Consider the following 13,130-nt stretch of genomic DNA (forward strand, 5'->3'; position numbering starts at 1 on the left):
TTTAACTGCTCGAACAAAGTTTACCACAAATTTATCTGTTTCTAAATCAAGCGTGCCACGCCCATGAACTCCATTCTCCCTAATTATCTTTGCTGCTTCCTCCCAAAGATCATTCCTTGTTGTTTCTTTCCGACGAGAGAGGCAGTTGCTTCAATCGAATTTCCAAATCATCTCCGTGTTGCCCGCCTTGTTCTCCTTGTGCCATCCTCTCGTGTACACCCTCCAAGGTCCCGGGATCGAATCAAGAGTCCATTGAGTCCACGTCATTTGTTTCCGTTTCGCGGCATGTTCCTTGGCGCGGTGTCGTTCGAGTTTCGCAACGACGTAAAAGATGGATCCCTAAACCACCGTCGTCATGGTCCACGAACAGTCAGCAACTTGCTCGGATGGAATGAAAGAGAGAGAACAGTCGCCGAACATCAAAGACACAACGAATGGATTCCTTGTCGACGATCCCGTCTTGAGGCCACACCAACAGGTACGTACTCGCCCACTCAAAGATCGCTGCTCCCCAACCTATATGCTCAGACAAATGGTGAGCTCCTCCTGAAAATAAAAATTCTTGGAGAAAAGAGCAAAGATGTACCAATGGGATCGCACGCGGTTCGAAGCGCATGGACCATCTTGACTCCTTCGGTGAACGTCAACCCTCCCTTGTTGTCCTCGTCAAACTTGGCAAAGATCTCTTCAAACTTGGCCGGTACGAATCGACCCTTTGATTTCAGAAAGACCAGCGATGTGAGCACGACTTGCGACTAACGTAAACGTTTGAAGCGCAGGTATGAAGAAAAACAAGCTCACCTCGGTGTCGATGACGCCGGTATCGGAACCGTGTTTCGCACGGTGTCCGTTGTTCGTGTTGACGCGCAGAAGAGGGTCCATCATGATCCAGTTGGACGAAGTGAACCACGTGAAGAAGACGTGAATGACCCTGTCGCACCTCGGAAAAATCTGCCCATCAGCTCCGAAACGAGACCAAGACAAGATCTGAATGGGAAAACGAACGTCATGGCAAAGCAGCACCAGAAGAACGAGTAACCCATGCGACGGAAACCTCTGAAAGCTTTGGAATGAAGCGAGAAAGGATCAGCAGCGCAATGAGACAGGACGGAGGAGGTAGAGGCTCACTGTCGAGAGGCCACAGAATGCCGTCTGCTTCGGGACGGAGGAAAAAATCGACGTGTTGAGCGAGGACCGACTGGTGTTTGTGTTTCGCGGCCCAGTCGCCTTTGGTCGTACCGTTGGGTTCTTCGACCGATGCAGCGATGTTGGCGCGGGCCATGTCTGTTCGAAGGAGTGAGGCTCTTCTTAGCGTCTGATACAAGCAACTGACGAGAAGCAAGAGGGGGAAGAGAAACAGCGGGATGTGGGGGCGCGACAAGGGAGGGGGAGAGCCTCAAGGGAGACGGGCGGGTGAGGACAGGGCTAGAGTGAAGAGAAACCTACAAGGTTTGGCGATCTTCTTCTCGAGGTCGTCGGGCAGTTGGCGGGTTTCCATCACCTTGACGCCGGGGATGACATGGTCGAAATCGGATCCGGGCACTTGCTCGTCCTCTTTGCGCTCTTGCTTGGACGCGTCATCGTTCGAAGAGGTTTCCTTGTCCTCTTCGGCGAGAGGAGGGGTCAATGGCGGGGTGTACTCGAGGGTCGACTTGGACACCGAGACGGCAGAATCGGTCGAAGTCGTCAGTAGCGCCGGATCCGGGTGGGCTTCGAGTTGCGGCGGAGTCCAGGCAGCGGTTGCAGCTGCGTACGAAGCCATGGCGGGTAGGATGTCGAGGGTATGATTCTGAGAGTGTGAGAGCAGAGCCTCGTAAACCTCGTTGCCGATCGCGCGCCGTGCGATGACATCGACGATCGGCAGGTTTGGCGGTCTCCCTCCCACTCTCGCGCTCGCTCTCTCCGCCGGTACATCCGTCTTCAGCATTAGATCTTACAGCCATGGGCCCTTGCGCTCGATCCAGGAGCACCTGCAGTTCCGAAGCACTTCGACTCTTCGAGCTTCGCCTCGCGTTTGATTGGCTCTCGACCCCGCGGGCTTCCGAAGCACGCTCGAGCCTCGCTCTAACCACCCCTCCTATTGAACTTGAGCTGCAATCGAGTCTCGGCTTATTCCACACTCTTCGCTCGACTCGAGCGCCTCTCGGATCATGTGGTCTGCGCAGTTTGTCCGCTTGGATTCACTGCTTCGAGCTGCAGCTGCACCACCTATCTATATGAGCCCATCAGGCTCCATGGAGACGCCCGCATCAACGAGATTTGGCCCAAAGATTGCAGCTCGGGAACTCGACAAGATCATGCTCGTGATCCTTTCCACTTGCTCCCTCGAGTAGCTCCTCGTCTTCGTAGCCCTCGCCAGGTTCCACACTTAGGCATCTGCAAGCTTGATACGTTCTCTATTCTCGCTTGCGAGGTAGTACGAGTTCAGGCGAGCCGCCCCCTACGGTTGTGCGAGTCAAGAGGTGATGTCGGCGGAACCTCAGGTTTGGAAATGCTCGTATCGTTGTCGAGCTGAGTGAACGCGACTGAGGCGTCGTTCAAGTGCGACGCCATGGTGCGACGCGTGAACGTCATCGCAAAGCATGGTGGAGTTGTCGTTTGTGCTTGGGCCTTGACTCCTGATAATTGCGGCTACGGGTACTACCGAGGATACAGGAGAGAGACCGGCAGGATTATACAATTGCTGATCGCTACGAGCTGGACCTGTTGACACGCTTTCTACCTACAGAGTCGAGTCTGTCGGAGCCCGCTTCCGCGTAAGAATGCTGGCCCACAGGGCGAGTCAGCCGAAAAGGTCCTGGTTGATTCTCTTTACTTCGACTCTGAAGGGTGTCTTGTCGGCTCACGCAGACAGAGAGAACTTAAGCGGATCTGAGAAAGCTTGGAAAAGGTTGCTTGGCCATGGAGTTAACCGGAGCTACGACCGAGTCGGAGCCGCCTGACTATTTGTGTCAACCCTCAGAGCCCACAATGACTGCTCTTTCAGCTTTGAGGCTGACAGTGGGGTCTATCCATCGATATCCGCTTCCTATCCATCGCCGACTCGATACGATGCGATTGAGAAGGACGAACGCATTTCGTCCCCGCCTGTTGCGAGCGTGAACTTGCGTGAACTTTGCTGAGCAAACCTTACTTTCTTCCAGGCGTGAAAGCTTGATACTGGAACCTTTTCGATGGCACAGAATTGTCGAGCTTTTCTTGCTGTGGTGATACATACGTGATATGGATTACTTACTGTTACATTAATCACTTATGTGATTGATTACTGACCGAGCCCTGGTGTATTGTAATTTGTATCGCATACACCGACTGCGAGCGTGCGTGAAACACGCTAAAAAAACGTTATTCTGGCGCGCCGCGCGCGTCCCCTTTCGAGAAATCTTCTGGTACCCTCTCTCGCTTCACTTCCCTATACCCGTTCACGACAACAATGTCGACCTCATCTCCAGAATACAAGCCACTGAGCCGCGTCGAAAAGTCGCCGCAACCTCCTTCCGATGTTGAATACACGATCAATGAACAATCGCCTGCGTCCTTGTCGTCGACCCCGCGCGGCGCCCACGTCGTTGGCCAGTACCCCAGGTTGTACAGCCTTCGAGTACTCTTCAAAACGATCATTTGGACCCTGTTGATCCTGTTGACGGGATCGATTTGTCTCCTCGCGAGCGCGTTTGTCGGGAAACACTTGGCGGAATTGGTCAAGCCCGGAGGGATCGTTCACGTTGTCGAGACTGAAACCGTGACGCGGTATGTCACCGTGACCGCTCCGAGTGGGAACGACGTTCTCGGCAAGTGGAAGTGGTGGGACAAGCGATCTTTGGCGGACGGACGAGATGGGGCACAAGACGACGACCGCTACAGCACGAGCACGCTACGCGACGGCAGCACTCAAACATTCGTCTTTACGACTAGACCAATCGTGAGCAGCCCTTCCACCTTTCGACCATCTAGCGACAGAGTTCTTGACTAACGGGAGAACTGAACTCGACAGGTCAATCCAGGTTAGTCTCGAGGTACTCTAGAGAATGGCCAAGCGAGGGTTCTGACTTTTACCTGTGACGAGAGCAGGAGGTTACACGATCGGAACTCTGACGGGCTACGTACCCGTGTCCTCTACGACTGGAGACGCTGGACGTACGACTTCGGCCACATCCGAAGCGAAGCCGACCATCACGACTCACTCGAGCTCGTCTCGGGCTTCGACTCGCTCGACTTCAACCATTCCTGAATCATCTTCCACCTCGACCTCGCATCGACACTCCTCCAAGTCTTCGTCCTCGGCGACTTCGACCGCTGATCACAACGAGACTTCGTGGTCCCGAGTTTCGACCACTTCCATCCCCTCGACGAGTGCTACTCCCACCTCGACTGCGAGTCATGCTCTTCAGGAAGAAGAGATGGACTTTTCACAAGTCGACTACCACTTGTTGCATCGTCGCGGGCTCGACTTTGAACAAGGCGAAGACGATGCGTCTTCGACGCCCGTGTCCTCGATCACAAGTGTCCCGACAGCGACCATGACTTCGAGTGTCGAAGAGTTCTCGACTTCGACCGATCGACACGGATCGCTGTACACCCTCGTCAAGACGACCCGGCCCATCGTGAGCCCTAGAATCTGGTTCTCCTCGGAGGTTGATTTGAGCAGATACTGACTTTAACTCTCGACTTGACACAACGAAAAATAAAGGTGAACCCTGGCGGATACACGATCGGGACTCTCGATGGAGGATGGATCGATGTCGACAAAGTCAAACCGACTCGCGCGCCGGTCGCCGAGAAACGGACTCACCCGGTTCACGAGGAGCTCAAGAAGCGCGAAGTCGTTTACTTGTGAAGCGCGAACGAGATCTAAGCACCAGCCAAACATTTACGGCAACAAGGCTGGGTTTCGCCGCTCAGTTCACTGCTGGACGCGACTGGTGCAACCTGCTTCTGTACCGATGACATTCACCTCGTCGCACGCTCGTTCTCACCAACTGTACCTACTCTTACCATCTTATCCCTCTTACTTGCCTTAGATTGGTCAAGACTTTATTGTACTCTTGCTGGCATTGTTGGCTCAGTGGACCACACAGGAGTTGAACAGCAAACAGACACTCTCCCAATTCATCTTTGCATGTGTTGTCGCACGCCGAGCTTGTATTGGTTCAGAAACACGAACTTGCGAGCTGCTCAGAGCGCGCTCGGATCTCGTCTTGCGAAATCCCTCTTCTCTGAGACTAGTTATTTAGCGAAGGAGCAGGCGCTATAGGCTATGATACACACATCGCTCAAGACTTTGTACAACATGTGTAGAGGCGCAGTTAATTTTGGGCGACTGCGGATTCATCACTAATCACGATGAGTACCAAGTCTAACCAAGTCTAACATTTAGCGCGCGGGTCCCTCAGCCCACCATCCTTCATCGCTCACCCATGCAGCCCACTTGATCGATTACACCTTGTTCGACTCGCCCGTGTTGTGTCACTAGTTGTACAAGGCTCTCGCCGAGTCCCGCATTCAGCAACCACGATCCGAAACCTCCAAGCGGGCACGTTCTCCGGTAGCTTCCAGGATCTCAACAACACTTGATTTCGCGAGATACCCCACTCTCGAGTGAGTCGACTGGCTCTCTGCTCGGTACTGAACGCGGCTCGAGGGCGTTTGGAGTGCGAGGGAAGAGAATGAGTTGAGATCTAGGCTGGCAACACAGTGGGGAGCTACATCCCTCGCTCGTCCTGGTCCACACGAGACTGGAGTCGACACTCGATGTCAGCGAGACCATCGAACTCGGAGATGCGTTTCGACGCTGCGTTCCCGAATGCGACCTTTGCCAGCTGTTCATCTTACCTGACTCCCTTGCCTCCTCTGTCCTCTCGGTTTAGGATTACATTCAAGCACGATCAAACCTTCTGTTCGCAAAGCGGCCTCACGGAAAGGCGCCCCGGAAGAACGACGCGATCAGAGTTTGAATCTCGCTCCAACCCTGAGCCGGATCGGGTCGTCGTACCTCCTGTCTCGCGCGCCCTCGTCCCTGTACACCTCGCTCCACCTCGCAAAGGGTTCTTGTAAACCGTCGCGCCAACTCGTCTAGGGTTCTTGGGACCGATCATGTCTGCATCAATCGCCGGGACCACCTTCTTTTCGTCCAACACTCGCAGACCCGGCACGAGCGTGCATGGTGCGTCAGCCCGTACTCATTCGGCTCCTGCGATCCATACTTCGATCGCATCCTCGTCGAATTCGGCCCCGCCCATCGCACCTTCCCCAATCCAACACCCGGCGTACCACAACCACCCGTACCCCCAGATGGCTCAACACCTCGCTGCTTCGACCGTCGTGCAACCGCTGCAACCGCTCACTCCGATTGCATCGCACGCGAGCTCATCTCCTCCTCAGAGCATCATCACGAACCCCTCGGTCCTCTCTTTCGCTTCGACGAGTTCGGCCAGTTCGAGCGTCAACACGGGTCGAGACACGGGCGTCAGTCGCGCTTCGAGTTGTCGCAGCACGAACTCGGTTCAAGCTGTGCCTATGAAGAAACCTCAACGAGGTCCTGCCGTGCCTCGAATCGTCACGAGAGGACTCTCGGCAATTGGAGCGTACGGACTCGGATCTCCTACTGCAACTCAAGCCCCGACCATGCCTCCTCCGAGTTCTGCGCCGATCGCCAACACTTCGCCACGGATATACACCCCGAATTCTCCTCGACCGCTCAACCATGAGGACGAATCGTCGTCCCCGTTGCCAGCACCTCCGCCGTTGTTCCGCAACGCATACTCGTACAGCTCGCAGTGTTCTCCAGTCGAGGAAGCGAGTGCGAACAGCAGTAACGGGAGTGACAACGAAGGGGGTCGAAGTCGTCGAGGTCGCAGAGCGTTCAGTTCGAGTACTTGGACCAGTCGTTCCAACAATGGACAGGATCGGTCCTCGAGTTCGCCAATTCCTTCACCAGCAGCAGCGACGGCGAACAAAGTTCGGGATCGAGTCGAGAGTACGTCGAGTTCGTTGGGACGAGTCAGTACGAGTACGGCTTCGCCGATCAGAACTTCAAGCTCTCACTCGAATTACCCGACGAATGGGAACGGCAGTAATCAGGTTCAGGGAGGGTTGTCGGTACAGAACCTGAGGATCAACGATCAGACTTTGGCGGGAGCGAGACCGAGGGAAACGAGCGCAACTTCAAACTTGACAGTCACATCGGCACAGAGTCACACCGGGAGCAACACGAGTGGGTCAAATGGACATCCAGGAACCTTGACTCCAAACTCGATGGGCGTCGTCGGGACGAAACGCACGGTCGAAGATTTCGAGTTTGGTGAAGTCTTGGGAGAAGGGTCATACTCGACTGTGAGCACGGATTCACTCTTTCTTCTATTGCTCAGCAAAACTGAACGTACCCATGCGATGTTCCACTCTTAGGTTACTTTTGTACGCACGGTGCATCCCCCCTATCGGACCTATGCGCTCAAAGTGCTCGACAAGGATCACATCAAGCGCGAGAAGAAGACCAAGTATGTCTTGATCGAACGAGACACGCTCAAACAGCTCGACGGTCACCCTGGCGTCGTACGGCTGTTTTGGACATTCCAGGACGAATGGTCGCTCTGTAACTTTCGTTTCTCCTCCCGTTTTCGAGACAAGGACAAAGCATGCGCTGACATGTATTTGAAACCGCGTTTAGACTACGTCCTGGAGCTGGCGACGAATGGCGAACTGCTCAAGTGGATCAAACAGGTGAATACCAAAAACGATCCTCGTGCGAAATTGTATTAGCTCAATCTCGATCTTTTCAAACTCGTGTGACAGTATGGATCTTTCGACTTGCGATCCGCTCGGTACTACGCCGCGCAAATCTTGTCGGCCGTTGGATTCATGCACGAGAAGGGGGTCATTCATCGCGATCTCAAACCGGAAAAGTGGCTATCTCTTATCCTTCTCGTCCTCGGAATCAACCGGTGCGCCTGCTGACTCACAAATGACAACTTGCAGTGTGCTGTTTGCAGACGACATGAGAGTCAAGATTACAGATTTTGGGACGGCCAAATTGCTCAACCAAGAAGAACTCGTCGATGGTCGACCTCAGGAAGGTCAGTCTACGCCCGATTCTCGACTCGACGAGAGAGAGAAACGGTGTTGCTGAATGACTGAATCTTTGCCGCATGTGACAGATCCTACGGGAAGACCTCGAACTCGCTCGTTTGTCGGAACTCCCGAATATGTTTCGCCCGAAGTGTTGAGCGAAGGGAGAGAGTCATCCTTCTCGTGCGTCCAAATCCGATGGGTCCCGTCATGGTCTCTCATTTCTGCGAAACCATACTCAATTCTCTCTGCTGCCTTTTCCTCAGATCCGATTTCTGGGCGCTTGGTTGCATCCTGTTTCAGATGCTTGCAGGAAGGCCGCCGTTCCAAGCTAGGACAGAGTATCTCATGTTTCAGAAGATCATCAACCTCGAGTACGAGTTCCCGCTCGGGTTCCCTCCCGAAGCCAAAGACTTGGTGGAAAAACTACTCGTAAGCGAATCCACCCAGATTTCGTATTCAGGAGGACTCTCGACTCATTCCTGCTGTCTTGAACGTCAGGTGGTCGAGCCAACAAAACGATTGGGAGGTGATCCGAAGAACGGAAACGGCATCGAGGCGATCAAGGCCCATCCTTTCTTCACTACGCATCTCCATCACCCTTCTGGCTCTTTTCCCCTCATGACCGACAAAGCACCGGCCATATCTTCCCTTCCGAATGCATTCGACGATTCAGACTCGGAAGACGACATTGCTCCAGGCAAAGTCGAGACTGTCCTTCCCAGGGAGGAACTCTCGGACAACACCAAACCAGCTGGCGCACTGCCCACTCTCGAGTCATCCCTCAAGCCTGCAGGTACCATTTCGGCCAGGACAGCTTCAGCACCAGCGTCTCTTCCTTCCTTCTCCCCACCTGGTACACCGGCGCTGCCTGTCCCTGAACATCCTCTCGACCGACCGATTGATTTCTCGACGATTTGGACCGTCGCGCCTCCCCAAATCCGTACCGGCTTGTCACAACCAATTCCGGTGCAGAAAGGCCAGTTCGTGCTCGATCTCGGAACCGGATCGGGAGCGACGTCCTCGATCGGTACCGGAGAAGGAGCAGTCGATGGTTCTGACGAAGGCGAAGACACAGGTCAAGTGAGCGATATCGACGATGCGCAGTACGACCACGACGAAGTGTGTTCGAGCGTCAGCGCTCGAGACTTGCCATCTGGGCGCGAGTTTGGCGCCGGAAAATGGTCCAATGTCTTGTTGCCATCCGAGACGATCCTCCTCACGTCTCCGATCCTGCAGCGCCCTTCTTCTGCAGCGGCGGCTCGTTCGGCGCTGTTGAGATCGGGCAAGATCAAGTTCCCGTCAAAAGTGTCGTCCTCACTCAACCCGCTCAACCTGATTACGAGTTCGGCCTCGATCTCGAACGCTTCGACTGCGACCGGACTCTCGTCTCCAGGAGGACCTGTACCTCCGACTTCAGCCCCGCCACCGTTACCTGCCGGAACGAAGGAACGGACTCTGATCCTGACCGACTACCCTCGTTTGCTGTGTATCAAAGAGACCCCTCACAAGATCAGTATCAAGAACGAAGTCTTCCTCGGAAGTGCTCTTCGAGGCGGAGTCAAGAAGGAAGGAGTTTCGGCTTTCATCGCGGTCGAGGAAACTGGTAAAGATGGGAGCGGCTTTGTCGTCAAAACCGTAAGGCCATTTTTTCTCTTTCCGACGTGATCGACTTTTTCCAGTTCGCAAGACTGAACCCTTTGTCCTTGTTGGATCTCTAGTCGCAACGAAATTACAAGTACTCTGAACCGTCAGGACAAGCGATGCGTTGGGTGCAGGAATTGCGAGAAGCTCATTCTGCCGGATTGACCGGTAATCCTTCTCGATGGTGACGACATTTCTCTCAAGGGAAAGGGGAAATCGATTCGCAAAATCTTGGCCACTCTATCCCTCGACCCTCGGCTTCGTAAAAGTCACGAAAAACAAACAGAATAATTCTCGCATTGCATCTTTTTCATTTTTTCGACGCTCCTGTCTTTTTGCCATAATTCCCCCCTTTTCACCTACTACTACCTACGTTGTATACCTTGTACCAATCCTATCTGCTTTGCTGGAAATGCCCCCCTCGCTTCGCTCATCATGTTTTAATGCTTTGAGCGTTCTCTTTCAGCTTACACATGCAGCTATTCCTTTTTCCCTTTGACGTCCCTGAATCTTTTTCTTCTCGGATATGACGATTCACTCCGCACATTCCTCCATGTCATTGCTCTGGTTCATGACTCTTCTCTCTCTGTGTGTTTGCTCGCACCTGTTGCATTTTGTTTTCTTCTTTTTGCACTGTGTTTGGTGATATCTTCTTCCCATGAAATCAGGGTTAGACATCTCTCGGCTTCCAACGATACAAACTTGGTCGTGTTGAGGAAGAGAGACAGGAAATTCAAGTTGTGAGAACAGAAGAACCACGGGAAAAAGAGTTGCTACGGGTATGGCACAGAAAAATGTAACAAATCCTTCAACTGGTTCGGGGTGAAAAGGGTATCGAAAGCAAGAACATAGCAACAGATTGGAATGTATAGCGAGGGGTTTATAGTGAGGGCGAGATAAAGCGATCGGGAAAGAAAGAGAAAGATTGGGAGGAACAGATCTTGAGGGTTGTGCGGTCCGACTATCCCCTGAGGCCTCTCAAGGTCCTGCCTACTTTACTGCTTTTGACCTTGACGAGTCCCAATCCGGAAGCGATGTTTTGCGGGTCTTTCTCCCTCGACAAACCTCCGAGTCCTTCACGAATCGCCAACCACATCGCCGTGACGTGTACGAGATCTCTCAAGGTCTCGTTCGACAGCACTCCACCTTGTAGTCCTTGTGCCGGATCGAACGATCCGAGCGGGATCGAAGGCAAGGTCGGAGGCAGCAGGAGTGTCGAGATGAGTTTCGGGTGATGAGGCGCCGGTCGTAGAGTTGCGAGTTGGAGGCGACGCAGTGACGGAGAAGGTTGCATCGACGAAGATTCAGGGAGCGAGTCGGCTGCCGTAAGTCCCGTAGGCATACTCGTAAAAGAAGAAGAAGAGGTCGAGGAGGGGTAGAACAGGGTGCAGATGAAAGGTCGTTCTGAATCTTCCGGATCACTCGATTCACCTTCGTCTTCCTCATCCTCCCCCGTCTCGTGACGCTCTTGTTCAGTCGACGGTCGAGCAGATGAGGCACGACTCCCTTCACTCTCTTCCGGAACGGCCGCAGGGATCCCTTCGAAATCACTGCTTCTCCGGCTGCCACTTTCACCACTGCGGTTCGTTCTGCTGCGAGACCTCGTCCGCTTATTCGGAGCCATCCTTCTGTATTCCTGGTCCGACGCTCGGATCCATTCGAGCCGAACCAACGTGTTCGTTCCGGGAATCCCGCCAGGCTCGCTCACGCGCACGAGATCATCCCTGAGCCACTTTCTCACAATGAACGCGTATCCAACGGGTAACGCTCGGCCGGTGGAATGATTCGTGAAATTGGCGGAAGTAGGTGACGTAGCGCTCGGTGCGGGCTCGTCAGAGCCTGAGCGCAACAACGGAACAGTGCGAGGAGTAGGTGCACCTTCGGGATTGACGAGCGAAGGCAGGAATTTTGTCGGCGAGCTCTGCGGGGTCGATGCTGAAGACAGATTCGAAGAGGTCGAAGTCGATCGTGCGAACAGCGAGAAGGAAGACGATGAGGTCGAGGTTGGTAGCGTTTGTTCGTGCTGCCCAGAAGATTTCGGAGACGCTTGTGCGTTTCCGAGAGTGAAGCGCTTGAATTTGGAAAAGATGCTGTTCGTAGGAGTCGAAGAAGACGACGGCGTCAACGTTTTCGGCGTTGGGCGCGGTGGAGATGATCGAGGAGAAGCTGCTGAAAGAGTCGAGGTTGTTGGTGCGAGAGGAGGGGGCTGCGAGAGGTCGATAGGGTCGATGATAGCCAAGCTGCTCAATTCTATTCCGCGTTTGAGAAATTTCGCGACTCGCTGGTCCGTGCCTGTGTATAAAAGCATGAGTCACTTTGAACGGACAAGAGCGCAAACATTCCGGTGCTTACCGGCATCCGTTACGACGGTAGGCAGTACCGAATGAAAGTTGAGGTTGAGGAGCGGCGTGACTCTCCTGCGGGATGATGTTCCTGATGTGGTCGTGTCTGATCTGACCGATGTGCTGTTCGTGCTGCGTCTGCTTCGGCTTGACCCCCCGGAAGACGTCCTCGTCAAGAGTTCCCCGCTCGTGTTCGCAGCCCGGTTGACTTGCAAGTGCTGCGTATCGTCGTGTGTATCGCTCGACCGGCTGCCTGACCTGCTGACTGACGCGCCTGCGATGGCATCGAAGCTGACTGCACTGTTCCCCGTGCCGATCGAACCAGGGGTTCCGACTTTGACGCTCTCTTCTGCAATCGATCCATTCTGCGACGACGACCTGCTGTACTCTTCACTCTTGCGTGGTTCGCCTCCGGGTTGTTGGGATTGCGGATGTCTCGCGATCGAGGGTACGAGGAGTTGGATCTGCAAGTTGAGGGGGTGCGTCGAATGACTGGGCGGAGGTCGGACCAGGACGAACAGGTCGGGAGGTAGACTGTTACCCATCGAGTGTCCTGTACTCGACGACGAACGGGTCCGGACGGCCATTCCGAAGCCCCGCTTAGGCGAGATGTTTGGTCAACAAGCCGTGATGTGGGCGGCGCTTCGGAATCCGAATGTGATGTAGCGAGACGAGCGAGCTGCTTGAGCGCTAGTTGTGTTCTGTAGCGAATCGAGATCGGTTGACAAGTAGCGAGGTTGCGGTTGGAACAAAATTAGCCTTCGCTGTTAGGCTTGGCGCCGGTGGTTCTCCGGAGAACTTTCTGCTAGTCCCGAACTCTGAACCAGTACCGCAAGTGTCGTGTGGTTCAAGACTGTAGTGCTAGGAGCGAGAAGGGATCATGAATCGAGCAGTGCGCTCGTACGTCGCGCGTGAATTGCCAGAGCCCGTTTCCCGAAAGAAGCCCCGCCGCCGTCGGAGGTCCGGCCGCGCGCACGGGAATTACGTGAAACCTCGGCGAGGACGTGCACCCAAAGCCCGGCCTCGCACGCTCGGGTCATTTCGCCTCGCACGAGTCGCCTGATTCAGCTGAGCCACCGCCAG

The 13,130-nt window shown here is 54.3% G+C and overlaps 4 protein-coding genes across 4 annotated transcripts; 2 read left to right on the top strand and 2 right to left on the bottom strand.

Moving 5' to 3' along the window:
- Positions 1-150: 150 nt before the first annotated feature.
- On the bottom strand, positions 151-1,762 carry JCM15063_002508 (caleosin family protein; the record flags this gene model as incomplete). Its single annotated transcript, XM_076677608.1, has 7 exons — positions 151-339; positions 419-516; positions 587-713; positions 802-931; positions 1,006-1,063; positions 1,129-1,284; positions 1,447-1,762. The coding sequence occupies 7 exons, from the start codon at positions 1,760-1,762 to the stop codon at positions 151-153; spliced, it is 1,074 nt and encodes a 357-aa protein (XP_076535306.1).
- Positions 1,763-3,430: 1,668 nt separating this feature from the next.
- On the top strand, positions 3,431-4,834 carry JCM15063_002509 (uncharacterized protein; the record flags this gene model as incomplete). The annotated part of the gene is made up of 4 exons (XM_076677609.1): positions 3,431-3,919; positions 3,992-4,001; positions 4,069-4,601; positions 4,688-4,834. The coding sequence occupies 4 exons, from the start codon at positions 3,431-3,433 to the stop codon at positions 4,832-4,834; spliced, it is 1,179 nt and encodes a 392-aa protein (XP_076535307.1).
- Positions 4,835-6,090: 1,256 nt separating this feature from the next.
- JCM15063_002510 (uncharacterized protein) lies at positions 6,091-9,893 on the top strand (the record flags this gene model as incomplete). The annotated part of the gene is made up of 8 exons (XM_076677610.1): positions 6,091-7,329; positions 7,402-7,588; positions 7,664-7,716; positions 7,789-7,898; positions 7,972-8,069; positions 8,151-8,244; positions 8,328-9,699; positions 9,783-9,893. The coding sequence occupies 8 exons, from the start codon at positions 6,091-6,093 to the stop codon at positions 9,891-9,893; spliced, it is 3,264 nt and encodes a 1,087-aa protein (XP_076535308.1).
- A 773-nt stretch (positions 9,894-10,666) lies between these two features.
- On the bottom strand, positions 10,667-12,634 carry JCM15063_002511 (uncharacterized protein; the record flags this gene model as incomplete). Its single annotated transcript, XM_076677611.1, has 2 exons — positions 10,667-11,997; positions 12,058-12,634. The coding sequence occupies 2 exons, from the start codon at positions 12,632-12,634 to the stop codon at positions 10,667-10,669; spliced, it is 1,908 nt and encodes a 635-aa protein (XP_076535309.1).
- Between the last annotated feature and the right edge of the window lie 496 nt (positions 12,635-13,130).

This window comes from Sporobolomyces koalae (genome assembly GCF_050403365.1).
Source record: "Sporobolomyces koalae JCM15063 DNA, S_koalae_JCM15063T_v1_ctg9, whole genome shotgun sequence".
Taxonomy (NCBI): domain Eukaryota; kingdom Fungi; phylum Basidiomycota; class Microbotryomycetes; order Sporidiobolales; family Sporidiobolaceae; genus Sporobolomyces; species Sporobolomyces koalae.